The sequence below is a fragment of the Penicillium daleae genome (assembly GCF_028827525.1).
Source record: "Penicillium daleae strain IBT 16125 chromosome Unknown utg000009l_segment0_segment0, whole genome shotgun sequence".
In the NCBI taxonomy this organism is placed as follows: Eukaryota; Fungi; Ascomycota; class Eurotiomycetes; order Eurotiales; family Aspergillaceae; genus Penicillium; species Penicillium daleae.
Window position 1 is genome coordinate 3,110,928 of NW_026623157.1, and position 13,202 is coordinate 3,124,129.

The window sequence follows — 13,202 nt, forward strand, 5'->3', positions numbered from 1 at the left end:
CAGAAAAAAAAGTCTAGTTGTCAACCATCAGCTGCTCGCCTTCATCCAGAAGCGTGGTGATACGAGACAAGTCCGAGATCATCTTGCGACCATGGCCAACAAGCAGGAGCTTTTCTGCATTGGCTGGGAGACCCAAGTAAGTGGGCGGCTCGCGCTCGGGGAGATTGTTCACCCAGCTGATGAAGTCGCGGATGCTAGTGCCGCTAGGCAGTGTGAGGAGCTCGTCGTTCTCAACGCCTGAAACGAGTTTGTGCTCGTCTTCGAAGGCGGCGGGGGTGAGGAAGTTGTTGACTAGGCCGTCTAGTTGCTGGAAGTCGCCGGCGTCGTCAATCTTGCCACCGTACATCTCTGTGATGAGGGTGCGGATCATCTCCCAGGGCAGTTTCTGGGGTGCGACGTTGGAACGGCCTTGGGCCACTACGTTGACCCAGTGATCGATGATATTAGCTGAACATTCGTACTATATGAGAGATGTTAGCAAATATGTGGTGACTATAGGGACAAGGGTGTTGAAGGGGGGGGTCCACTTACGTCGCTGTCATTAAACTCCCAGAAGCCCTTCCATCCGAGGTTTGGTGCGTAGCGGAGACGTTCTTGGACCACAGCGTGGAGGAAGCAGAGGAGAAGGTAAACACGAGCCTTCTCCACGGGGGCGTTGCTGACACGAGTAGTCAAAGAAGACAGAGAGTCCTTCATGTTGGCGCGGACACCAGCAGGCTGCTCGTACATCAACACGCGAGAGGCACGGATGAGGTTGACCGGGATCTTGGGGCTGGATTCCATAGACAAGAAGAGCCGGAACTCCTTGTGAGGCTTGAGAGAATCCAATCTCTTTTCCAGACTCTGGAGCCACGAAGGCGCCAGATGGACGTTCTTGACAAGCACCCAGTTACCTGTTGCCGCGGCGTTGCTGATTGCCTTGTCTGCGCTTTCGAGACCTTCATTTGAACCCATGGCAATGTTGGCGCAGGTGGCATGCGTGCGCTCAACCAGTGCATCTACCTTGTAACTGGCATCGAAGCCAGGGCTGGAACTGAGAGCGATAGGGGTTGTCGCTGTGACTTGGTCGACCACGTCCTTAAGATCACTACTGCCTTCGTAGAGTTCCCGGCCAAACACGGCCTCAACGAAGCGCTCGGCAGTCGGGACAAATCGATCCATGCGGCAAAGCTTGACAAGAAGCAATGATCGGAGCAACTGGTCCAGTTTGGGGGTATCCTCTTTCCAGACGACAGGAACTGCGTTCTCTGCAATTTCCTCAGTGAAGAAGCGATCCCACTGATCTTGAGGGATTTCGGGAACGAGCTCCTTGAAGAGCGGGATATTGAGGAGTTTGCTCATCACCTGCTCGCGGGCGTCGGAGGCTGTCGAGAGATCAGTATCCTCAACGGACTCATCCAGAATGCGGTCTAATATGGCTCTATCCATGGGGAAAGGCGTAGCCTGGGCAAGAAGAATCGCCAATGTAATGCGGTCCTTCTGTACGAGACCCAGCGAGGTCCGCTGATAGGTGGTAATAAACAGATCCTGAATGATGATCTGCACACGAGCCGCGTGGTCCTTCTCTTGGGCAAGGCGCTTGTTCTGGTAGAGAACAGCATTGAAGATGTCGACAAAGTACTGAAGCGAGAACTGGTAGAAGTGGTTGATATGGTGAAGCTGCTCCAGGACTGCAAAAACGGCACTGCATGCCCGGGCAATGCTGCTGTACTGGTGAGTAATGCTTTCGACTTCAGACATGACGCCCTCCGTCTCAGACATCTTCTTCGAGATTTCGGCAGCCTCCTTCTTGAGAGTCTCGAGCGTTTCGATGACATTGTCGTCATCAAGAATGTTACCACGAGATTCGTTCAGGGCCTGTAGCAGGCGCTTCTCAAGCTGTCGAAGATGGACCTTGAACTCGCCTTGCATCTTGACCAGGTTGTTGCGACGTTCATCCACGTCGGGCCGCTCAAACTTGAGAACATCGTTGAGCGACTGCGTCTGCAAACTGCTCTGTGTGACCGTAAAGTTGACAAAGGTGGTCCGACTGCAAACATCCGGTGGGAATTGCGCAGAAGGATCTCTGGTCGAAAGGAACAGCTTGAACGATGGGGAGAAATCAATCTCTTGCTTGCCGAGCTGGATAAGAACGCGACCGCCAGTTTTCTGGTATTCTTTATTGAGGACGTGGTTGAGAATCGGGTCCAAATGTTCTGCATCCTGGATAAGAATAGGGTTTCCAAAACGCAGCGCGCTCTCCAGTTGCTTGACGAAAGAGTCGTCTAGGAAGCTTGTGACGGTGAGCTTGCGATCCTTGCTCTCCTCTTTGCAAGAATTCTGTGACACGACCGGATGGGTCGACAATCAGAGGGTATCTGTTGAACCGCTTCAGGATGATGGCGTTCTCCGTGCAGAGATCGTCGACAGGGAGAGAGTTTGCTTGCCAGGTGAGACGCTCGTCGGCATTGGAAAGATACTCCGTGATCGGGTTGTGGGGCTTGAAACTGATGCCAGACTGAGCAAGCTGGTGGACCCAGTCATCGATCATCGCTTTACGGAACTGCTGATCATAAAGACCAGCATAGGCAAGGAAAGCAGCAGCGATAAGTACATCGCCAACGAGGGTGCTAATTTGAGTCTCGAACGATTTGCTGCCCTCTTCCCAACGCTCACGCTCAGAGGCCAGACTGTCGAGCAAACGTACGCTGCGATCAACCTTGAATTGGACCCGGGACATCTCGGTCTTGATTGCCTGAGTCTCGCTGATCAGGGCAGCGTACTCGACCTTGTAGGTGGCGATACTGCTCTCCAAGCCCTGAATGGTATTCTCGATAGCCTGTGCCTCTGCTTTAGTTTGCAGAGCCTGCTCCTCAAGCTGGTCGACCTCCTCGCGCAAAGGTCCGACGCGGTCCAGGATGGCTGAGTAGTTGACTTGAGCCTCAACCCATTGAACCAAGGGACCACATGCCTTACTGGCACGGTTCACTCGCTCGTAGGTGAAGTCTTCCTTGGACAGGAACTCGTTCTGCATCTTGACACGATGGTTGCGGGTCATGTGGCGCTCATTATCGTAATTGACGATGCTGGCAATGAAATCTTCCCTGCGGATGATACCCTGAATTGTCTTCCAGCTATCGACCTTGTGACCGAGAAGTGTGCATACGGCTTCAAGAGCAAGTCGAACGCTAGCTGGGGGGTTACCCATGGAACGAACCTCAGTCAGGTGTTGGCGCTTGATGTTGCTGACACTCTTCTGAGCCTCCAGGACTGCAGGTTCAGCACGAGCCAAATCGTTCAAGACGACCTCCTTTCTCGTTGCTACTTCCTTCTCCTGCTTCTCCAAAGCTTGCTGAACCTCCAAAGACACCTGCTTCCTTTGCTCCGCTTCCTGTTGGTCGGCAACCATGCGCTGCAGCTTCTCATTGGCCTCCGTGTCCTTCTTTTCCAGCTGTGTCTTCTTCTGGGCTAGGCTGGCCCTCAAATCGCTGACCTTGTCGACTGTGTCGCGAAGCTTCTCAAGACCGACGTTCAAGTGACGCTGTTGCTCCTCGAGATCCTCGCGCTTCTCATTAAACAGCTTGACATATTGGGCAACAAAGTCAAGGTAATGGCGAGGAGTGAGGAAAGTAGACCGGCCTTGCTGTTTTTGCAGGCGCTGGTTGAACCGGTGCAACGAGTGATGGATGAACACCATTGCGTTAATGACAGTGTCTCTGTGCGAAGCCGGCAGAGACAATTCGCGGTAGGCAACGGGTATACTGTCAGGAGCGACGAAGTTGGGCTTGTCAAGGTCCACGGACTGGGTAAGTTCGGAGCCAACCTGGAACAAGGCTTGATCGGACCAGTCACCCATCCAGTTGAGCACGCAACGATTGAACAACGCAGGACTAGTGGCGGCCTTGGAAGACAGTCCCTCCTCAGGTGGGTTCATTGTAAAGACCACATGCAGGTTCTTGACGATTTGCTGTGTGAACCACTTGTACAGCTCCTCCTGAGAGTCCAGAATAAGGCCTTGGCGCTGGGCTCCTTCTTTACAGGCAGTCATCAACGAGGAGAATTCATCGCCCTCAAAGAGACCAGGAACCTCGGCGTTGGCAAGCAAGGTGTTCATACGTTCCAAGAATCCAGAGTCAAGAACGTTGGCTTCATCCATAATGAAACAAATCTTCTCACCCTTGCAACCAGCCCGGCGAAGAACGCTCCTCAGATCGTCATCAAAGTCTTCCGACGAATATTTCCCGTGCACCTTGATCTGGAAGACCTTCAAGCCGTTCATCCAAGCAACAAAGCGGGACAATGTCGTCTTTCCACTTCCGCTAACACCAATGAGAATGAGATGGCCTTGAGGCTGACGGAACACTCTGTCGATGCGAAGCGCGTGCTCGAGGACATCGTTGAACAGCACCAAAGGAACATCAACCTCTTCTTCGCAGAATGTCTTCAGACGAGCCTTGACAAAGTCGCGCAGACGCTCCTGCTCCACGGGTACGTAGTGCTTGGACAGCCAGTTGGAGAACAGGATGGGACCCTTCAATGCCTCCTCTTGGTCAATGGTCGGGAAATGCTCCAGGGCAATGCGGCGAACAGCATCCGCAGTCCAAGCTCGCTCGTCCTCAGCGACCAAACGATCCTGGAACAGACGCAGAGCCTCATGGGCCCAGATTCGGACAAGGCCCTCAATGGGCAAAGACTCGAGCGGTTTGATCGCTTCGTAGAGACCACGAACCCAGCGAGTCAGCTCACGAGGAGAGTAGACATAGTGGGGCTGAATCTTGGGCGTGAATCTTGCTTGCGACTCAAGGTAGAACTGCACCATGGCCTTTGTGAGGGCCTCGGAATATCCGCGGAGCAGTGGCAGAATCTTGAGAACAGCAGAATTGAAGGTGCCGTAGATTTGGTTGAGCGAGATCTCACCGGGGTAATCAACCATGATGAGAGGAGCATGGCGCAAGAATCGGTCGCCCATTGGTGTACGGCCTGCATCAGTCGGCGGGTTACAGGCACCAACAAACTGAATACGATCAAGGCTGACCCAGGTCTTGTCGGAAGTGCGCCAGAAGCCATTCTGTTCCACAAGCTGGCGCAGGAAGGAGATGGCTCGCTGGGTGCCGTATCGATCGGGGGCGGGCAAATTAATCTCGTCGCAGAATATGACGAGCCAACGACCAATCTGGTTGGGAGACATCACCACACCATTGAGAGTCTTCTTGTATTCACAATACTGCTCGAAAGTCTTGATCAAAAGATCCGGAGTGGTAGCACTAGAGAAGTTGAGGCCGACAACCTCCATGTTTGGCAGTTTCCTCAACGCAGCAAACAGCGTCATAGTTTTACCAGATCCAGGAGGACCACACAGCAGGAGAGGTTTGTGCTCAGCAAGCCAGGAGTACAACACATCCTCATGACGTACGGTATCCACGGTGGGGATAATAACGTCCGTCTGGGTGATTGAGTGGGTGTTGATGTCGATTGTAGGCACCTGCGACTGCCAGCTGGCCCACTCTGACTTCGGGAGGGTGACATCGTAGTCAATGAGAGACGAGTCACCGTCCGGCGGAAGGTCAATGGTTGTCATTCCAGCGACGTACTGACCAAAGGCCTTGCGGTCGGTAAGAGGACAGTCACCGGTGAAGGACCAGACGAGGGTGAGCAGAAGCTTCTTGGAGATATAGGACTCAATTTGCTCCGAGTCCAGCGGGAAGTCGACATGTTGTATGTTGTACTCCAAGACATTACGGCATGCCTTGTTCAGCAAGCTGAACATAGTGTTGAGGGCACGAATATCAGTGAAGTCCATGATGTGGTTGTACCTTTTCGCCTCCTCTAGCGCCTTGAGCACCAGGTCGTCGGTCTCCAGGTGCTGTTTGAGGACCGTGGAAAGCATTTCTTGGGTATCCTGGGTTTTAGCAGCGGATGTTCCAGCAGGAACACTGTCATCATCGAGGTCCTCGAAAATCTTGGTCTTCAGTCCTTCCACATAGTTGTTGATCATCATGGAAGGAGTGACAGTATCGGCATTGAACCAGACCATACCGCAACGACTGACAGTGGCCAAAGTGGCGTACTTCAAAGTCTCAACCTCAAACATGATGCGCACATTTGGAGGCAGGTTGAGACGTTCACCATTGGGTAGTGTGAGCAGCTTATTGTCGTCCAGAACACTGTTCAAGTTCTCAACCCACTCGGGGTCGACGTCACCATCGAACACAATCCAGTGACGCTTGCTGTCCTCTCCACGAAGATTATCGACAATTTTTCGCAGAATACCGGTGAAAAGACCGTCAGTCCATTCACGGGTCGTACTGTCAAGGTTACCATAGAGAGCTTCCTTGGACATGACCTTCGAGTCAATAATGTGCGAGACGCCTTCGACGCCTTCAATGCGTTGCATGGCTTGCAGTAGAATTTTCCAAGCAGCTGATTTACCTGATCCCGATTTACCAACCATCATGACACCATGGTGGATGCTCTGAATCTGGTACAGTTGCAAAGCCTTCGCGATCCACATCTCACTATCGACAAAGTGTTGCTCCTTGGCGATCTCTCGGATCGCCTGGATAAGCTTTTCGTAGTTGGCGGGCACGTATTCAACTCCGGGGAAGTCTCGGAGCTGAATTTCGAGCATGCGGTCAACATCTTCTTGCACGAGCTTAGGAGCGATGGTCTCTCGCAAGCTCTGGACGATAATCTGTGGCTCAATAATTTCATCGGGGCCCAAATCGCGCTCGGAATTGGCAAGGCGAGCACGCTTGAGACCACCGGAGCTGACAAGGACACTCTTCAATGCACGAAGACCAAAGTCGTAGTGCGCTTGTTTGGACAGTTGAGAGGCACAATGTTCGAAGAATGGCACCGTCTGCTTAGATAGGGGCTTCGCTTGCTTGAAACCCTGGGAGAACAGCATAACTTCTGCAATGAGCTCCTTGTCGGGCTTTGACATCGCGACACTGCGGAATAACTTCTTCAAGTTATCGGGCAAGTTGGAACGACCGGCGTATCCAGGGTTCATCGTGATAAAGATACCGGTGTTGGAATTGACAGCCAGGCGACGTCCAACCAGCTCAATCTGCGACTTGCCATCCTCCTCGCCCTTTCGCAGACCAATTTGAATGTTCTGAATTTGTTGCGAAACGGCAGACAAAATCCTCTCCTCCAAACGGTTAAACTCATCAAAGCAACCCCAAGCACCGACTTGACAAATACCAAGGAAGATACGGCCCATAGCCTGGAAATCGAATGTATCGTCACAGCAGAAGACAAGAGTGAAACGACCGAGCTGCAGACCAAGAGCTTTGACCGACTCAGTTTTACCAGTACCTGCGGGACCATAGGGAGAGCCACCCAGTCGCTGACAGAGGGCTTGGGTGAGGGTGAGGAAACAACGATCTGTAAGGGGGGTGCGGACAAGACGCTCGGGCACACCCAGGTACTCGAAGCCGTAGTTCAGCTTAGCATTGGCCATGTGGACATACAGGCGCTGGAGGAAGTCACCATCTGGCTGGTAGACATATCGCATCTGCAGCAGCCACAAGTAGTGGGTGGGAGTCGTGGCGTTGAACTTGATGAGTTTGGAGATGGCATCACGCTGGTGCACGAATTCGGTGATCATGTGTTCGCACTTCTTGCGGGTGATAGCATCCAGTTCACCGAGCACAGTAGCGGCTAGTAGCTCAAGGATTCTGACCTCAGCCTCATACAATGCTGGCAGGTTGACACCGCCCTCTTCCAGGGATTTCTGGACTGCATTGGTCCAAACGACTTGACTAGCGAGGACGACAATTTGGGCCGGGTAGTTGGCTAGGAAATCATTGAACGCGGTGCGGTCCACCTCGGTTGCATGGTAGAGGGTTTCGAATTGCTCAACGGCCTCACCAAGCAGCTCCGCCAAGGTCAACTTCATGTTGTTCTCCAACGCAGACAGCCAGTCATTGATTCTTGGGGTCTTGACAAGGTTGACCTCGCGCTTGAGGCGGACCTCTTCGCCCTCCTTGGACGTGAAGCCAACAATGTTATTGTCATCATCCATTAGAAGACCTGACAGACCGGCAAACATCTTCTTGAAGTGCTTGGCCACACGGAAGATGTCATTGCTGTTACCGATAATTTCCAAGAGATCCTCGTCACCAACAAAGTAGAAGCGAGGAAATGACACGCGTTCGCGTTCTAGGTATTCACCCAGCGCCTTCTGGATCTTGTTGAGCAGCTCAGCCAGTCGTTCCAAAGATTTCTGGACCCCATTGATTCCAAGGACATCCAAGACAAATGGAGATTTGTAAACCTTCTTCATAACCGCAAAGAACTCGGAATTTATATTCTGGAAGCGGCTTGACTCGAGAGGAAGGAGGTGCTTGATATCAGCATTGCCGGTGAAGACACCCTCCAGGTAGACCCATTGTCTTTGAACATCGATCCAAACATCGAATAAGACGTGCACCCGGTTCAGTTTGTCTTCCCAGGAGGTAGCTTCTTCTTCAAATTCTTTGTAGTACGGAGAGTGCCTCATAGCTTGGAGAGAGTTCAAATTCTCGCTGCACTTAGCAAACAGATCGTCGAACCCACGAATGAGGCGGCACTTGTTCTGGTAGTTGACCAGATCCAGCGAGTAGTTCTGCCAGGTCTCACGAACAGACTTCAAGAACTCTTCCAACGCCATCTCACCTTGGGCTTGAGCAATGATATTGCGGATAATCGTTTCACTGGTCGCAAGCTGCAGGTCCCATACATCACCAAGTGTGAGGGAGACGAGGGAGAACCGCTTTCCAGGCTTGAGAGACTTGTAGATCTTCTGCCAATGTCGTTCTTTAACGGCCTCTGACTTCATATCTGACAACAGAGAATTGACCTTGAGCAGCTGTCGTAAGACATTCTGGATGTGTTCAAACGCAGCATATTGCCTCATTCGGCTGGGCATTTCTTTGGTCATCTTGATAAGTCCGTCTAGAGCCTGTCGGAGCTTTCTAGGTTGGACACTGGTCCACAGACCCTCACGCAAGTCATTAAGGCTCTTCCAGATCGTAGACAGTGCTGCCCAAACGGACATAAAGTCCTGAACCTCCTCAAGAATTGCGGGAAGGGACGAGTCGGAGCTGGTGGGAAGATCGAGGGCTTCCTTAGCCTTGGAGACCATTTCAAACTCAGACTGGAGGGATTCAAGTCGCGACTGGAAGGAACTGAGGGTGCGAGATGCCTCATCGGGAGGAATAGTACCAGAAACCGGCTTTTCATCATTCCACTGAGCAATGACTTCCGCAATCTTGTCACTGATAACACGATCCTCGGCAGTAATCTTAGCACGGAGGGCATCAGTTTGATCCTGAACAATCTTGCTCTTGCGGGCAAGCAGCTCGTTCAAAGCAGTCCATTCGCCATCGACATTTTCAACGTGGAGCCAGTCATTGGGGAATGGGTATCGCTGGCGAGAGAGCGTAGTCTGACCCTGGCGGAAGAGTTCGACCTCTGGTTCCCAGACGCGAGTCTTGCGCTTACATTGCTGAACGATTGTGATGAAAGAGACTGCATGTGCGGTAGATGAGGCTTCCAAAGTTTGACCTTCGAGATCACGGCGGGCAGAGGCAATCTCGGAGTGAACCTCCCTAACACGACCACCGAGCTTGGCTCCGAATTTCTGGAGAATTTCGTGCTGCCACTGGTCATACTTGGCGTTCACCTTGGTCTGAACCTGTTCATAGTCGATTCTGATGTTGCCGAAAGACCGGCTAACTTCAGAAGTATCAAAAGTCGCACGGCTCTTGCGGATCTCTTGGAGAAGTTGTAACCACTGAGACAGATCATCACCTAGGATATCATATACCTGCTCAGATTGCAAGTCCCAAAGCGACTGGAATTGAAGCCACTTGTCAACATACTCAGACACGTCCTTAAGTCGACTCTCAACAACTCCATAGACCTGGTTAAGCTCTTCTGTACAACGTTGAGGAAGGTCTGCGAAGCAAGCTTCCGACTGGCGAACAGCCTGCACATCGATGGAGATCTGGTATCGCGAGGCCTTGATCTTCTCGAGGTTGCAGATGACTCCCAGCCAGGAGTCAAACTGCGAGAACCAGCTTGCGCGAGCGAACTGAAGGGGAGGATCGAGATGGAGAACCTGGTTCTTCATGGAAATCTCATGGAACAGCTCGGGGAACGAGAGATTGTAAATCATAGCATCAGGTTCACCTGATGGCAGGATTGTCATCTGTCCGTTGCGAGACTCCTGGAAGGTGTTGATCCACTCGCGAATAGCGCGATGAAGCCTTTCGCTGAGAATGGACTCGATCTTTGCGTTCAGCTCCGAAACCCAGTACCCAAGGTTCACGTAGTTCTCCAGGTTGAGCTTATCCACTGCGACTTGGATAACGTCCAGGCGTTGCTTGAACGCTGCAGCATCGTATGGACAAGTTTTGAGCTCATGGATGGACTTCTGAATGTTTTCATTGATGGAGGACAGAACCGCGGTCTTCGTTTGGAGGACGGATGCGGAGCCAGCAAACTCACGAACGAATTGAACGTGCTTGCTCTCCGTCCGATTGGGCATAGCGGTGTCGATAGAACCATTAGCAAGAGCTGACTGCTTAACATGGAGCTCGTACGAGTGCACAAAAGACTCCCATCTCAGTGGGATTCCCTTGTTGACCATGGCCTGGGAATCATTCACATAACCGTTGAGGAGAATGGCAACATCAGACATGGAGGCAATGGTACGGTTCGTCTGGAGCAGTGTTCGGACACTTTCCATCAGACTAATGGCATACGGGTAAACACGCTTTGCCTCCTTCGAAATGTTGCTGACAGCATGAGGAACTTGGAAGTTCAACCAAATAAGGTTGCGCACCTCCTTGAACAATGCGATGATTTGGGCATCGAAGTTGACCGTAAGCTCCAGCTTGTTTCCGGCGGCGCGGTTGCGCACAATATTGAACAGTCGTCCGGAGATGGTGATATGCCGCCTTTGCACATCATAGAGCCAAGACTCGAAGACAGGACGGGTGTCAAGCTTCTTACGGAAGAGGTTGCCCTCCGCTTGCAGCTTTTGGCCCTCGGAGTGAAGATGCCAGTCCTCGCCAAGAACATTTTCCACCTTGCGCATGTAGCCATCGAGCTGCCGCTCAATCTGCCGGGCCCAAATGATGGCACCGGAGACGGGAGGAAGATCGCGCAACTGGGCCATAGCATGGGCCTCGGAATGGCCATACTGCTGCTTGAAGCGCTCATGAAGCGCAGAAATATCGCGCTTGACGTTGTCGATCAGCTGTGTCTGGTACTCGCCAATGGCACCGCGAATTTTGGGGCGGACGAGCAAAGCGTTGAACTTGGAGAAGACACGGAACATCTCGTTGGCATTTTTAGCGGTAGCCAAGCGATCACGCAGGCGAGCAATGATGGAGTTTTCAACCCGAGAGGTACGCTCGCTATAGCCAATCTCGGCCTGCTCCCAGATGCGTGATCCTTCAGGAGAGACATCCAGCACGTCCACATTCTTCAAAGCAGCGTAGGCGTGCGTGACTTCTTCGACAGCATCGACATCGCCGATTTCCTCCACGATAACGGTCTCCTCAGAGTCAACGCCAGCGCTGGTCTCTGTTGGGGAGGCGTTCTTGGGGCCAAGAACATTGATGATGGTCTTCTGAAGCTGCTCGTGGTTGACACGGAATGTATCAATATACTTCAACCGTTCGCGGGTTTTGTCGTGTCGAGCATTGATCTTGATGGGGATAAACTTCTCGTTTCGGCGTCTTGTCGACTCGCGGGCTACATTAGTGAACTCCTTCAAGTTCTCGTCCCAGGAGCGCCAAATTGCCTGGGTAATTTTCATCAAAGACCGGAACTCTCGGTAGTCCAGGTGGAGGATCTCACGACCCTGGATGAGATCATGAATCTTCTTATCCAGGTCACCAGAGATAGCTTCGACGAGGGAAAGGGCACGCTTGATAGGATACGGACAGATCTTCAGTTTCTTGTTCAGATGGTTGAAGATCAGACCCAAAGACTCTTGCACTTTCTGCAGAGAGGTGGCAGAGAGGAGCTCATCCAGTGGAAAGTCACGCATTAGTTGATTGTACTTCTGGACCAACTCGGTGGCATCTTTCAGCCCAGTATCCGCCACAAAACTCAGGGTCGGCTGGTATCGCTTCGCGTGGCGGAGAATGTCCATCGTCAGTCGAACTCCATCGCTGGCCAGCTGGTTCTCGATACCCTCCAACGCAGTCTCCATGGACAACCAGAAGTTCACCTCTGGGGAGGCCGAATCACTGTCTGGGTCTCGAGACATCTTCGTGATGGTTTGAATTGAGCGAATCCATCCATTGACGGTGTTCTGAATGCTGTTTGTGAACGCACTGCTATCCAAGACTGCCGAGGGGATCAGTTCCACAGTCGGTTTGATGCCTCTAGCCTCAGCTTCCTTGAGAGCGGCCAGCACCACCTCATGGAGGGGAAGGTTCAACGCAGGAATTTCCACATTCTGCTGCAGGTGCATCAGACCCAGCTCCAGCTCCGCAAACTTCTTCTTTGTCCCGGGAATACCAGTCTTTGCCTCGGTGTCCGTTCTCGATTTTGCGCCAGCGGCCGCTTCCTGATTACGGGTGTAGGCTTCGAAGTAGGGACTCAATCCGTGGTGGAGCAGCAGATGCAAGATCTGATACGGCGACATGGCGTTTCCCTGCTGCGTTTGGGCATTGTTCAAGGACGCAACACCGGGCAGGTTCATCACCTGAATCTGCGAGGCGATAGGGAGACCAGGATCGATCGGAGCGGGACGTTTGATAAAGGCTACTGACGCGACAGTAGTCGAGGCGGAGGAGATCTCCGAGGAGAGGCTGTAGGAATACTGTACAATCGACTCTTCATCCATATTGTCAGATTGGACGGAGAGGTCTAGTAGACTGCCGAGCTCATCGACTTACCTGCACCTTCAGCGTCGCCATTTGTTTCCTCTGCGGCCGAAATATCTTTCTGCACGTAGAGCGCAACTTGCGACTCCGAGGCAAAACGCAAGCATCTTTGCGCAGTCTCATGATATCTAGCATCCGAGAGCAAGCTCCCGGCGCTCTCCAGCTCGGATTTCAGAGCGCCCAATGTCACCTGGAGCACTTCCGTTAGGTACTGAATGACCGCACCGGAATCCACCGAAGCTGTCGCATCTGGCGTGGACACGCCATTCGACATTCCCGGCGTGGCGACCTCCATCGTATTTCCAACTCTATTGTAGCGAGGTCGTAGGG

At 52.4% G+C, this 13,202-nt stretch overlaps 1 protein-coding gene across 1 annotated transcript; it reads right to left on the bottom strand.

The window, feature by feature from the left end:
* Positions 1–13: 13 nt before the first annotated feature.
* Positions 14–13,167, bottom strand: N7458_012274 (uncharacterized protein; the record flags this gene model as incomplete). The annotated part of the gene is made up of 4 exons (XM_056915656.1): positions 14–460; positions 532–2,264; positions 2,329–12,822; positions 12,885–13,167. The coding sequence occupies 4 exons, from the start codon at positions 13,165–13,167 to the stop codon at positions 14–16; spliced, it is 12,957 nt and encodes a 4,318-aa protein (XP_056760410.1).
* Between the last annotated feature and the right edge of the window lie 35 nt (positions 13,168–13,202).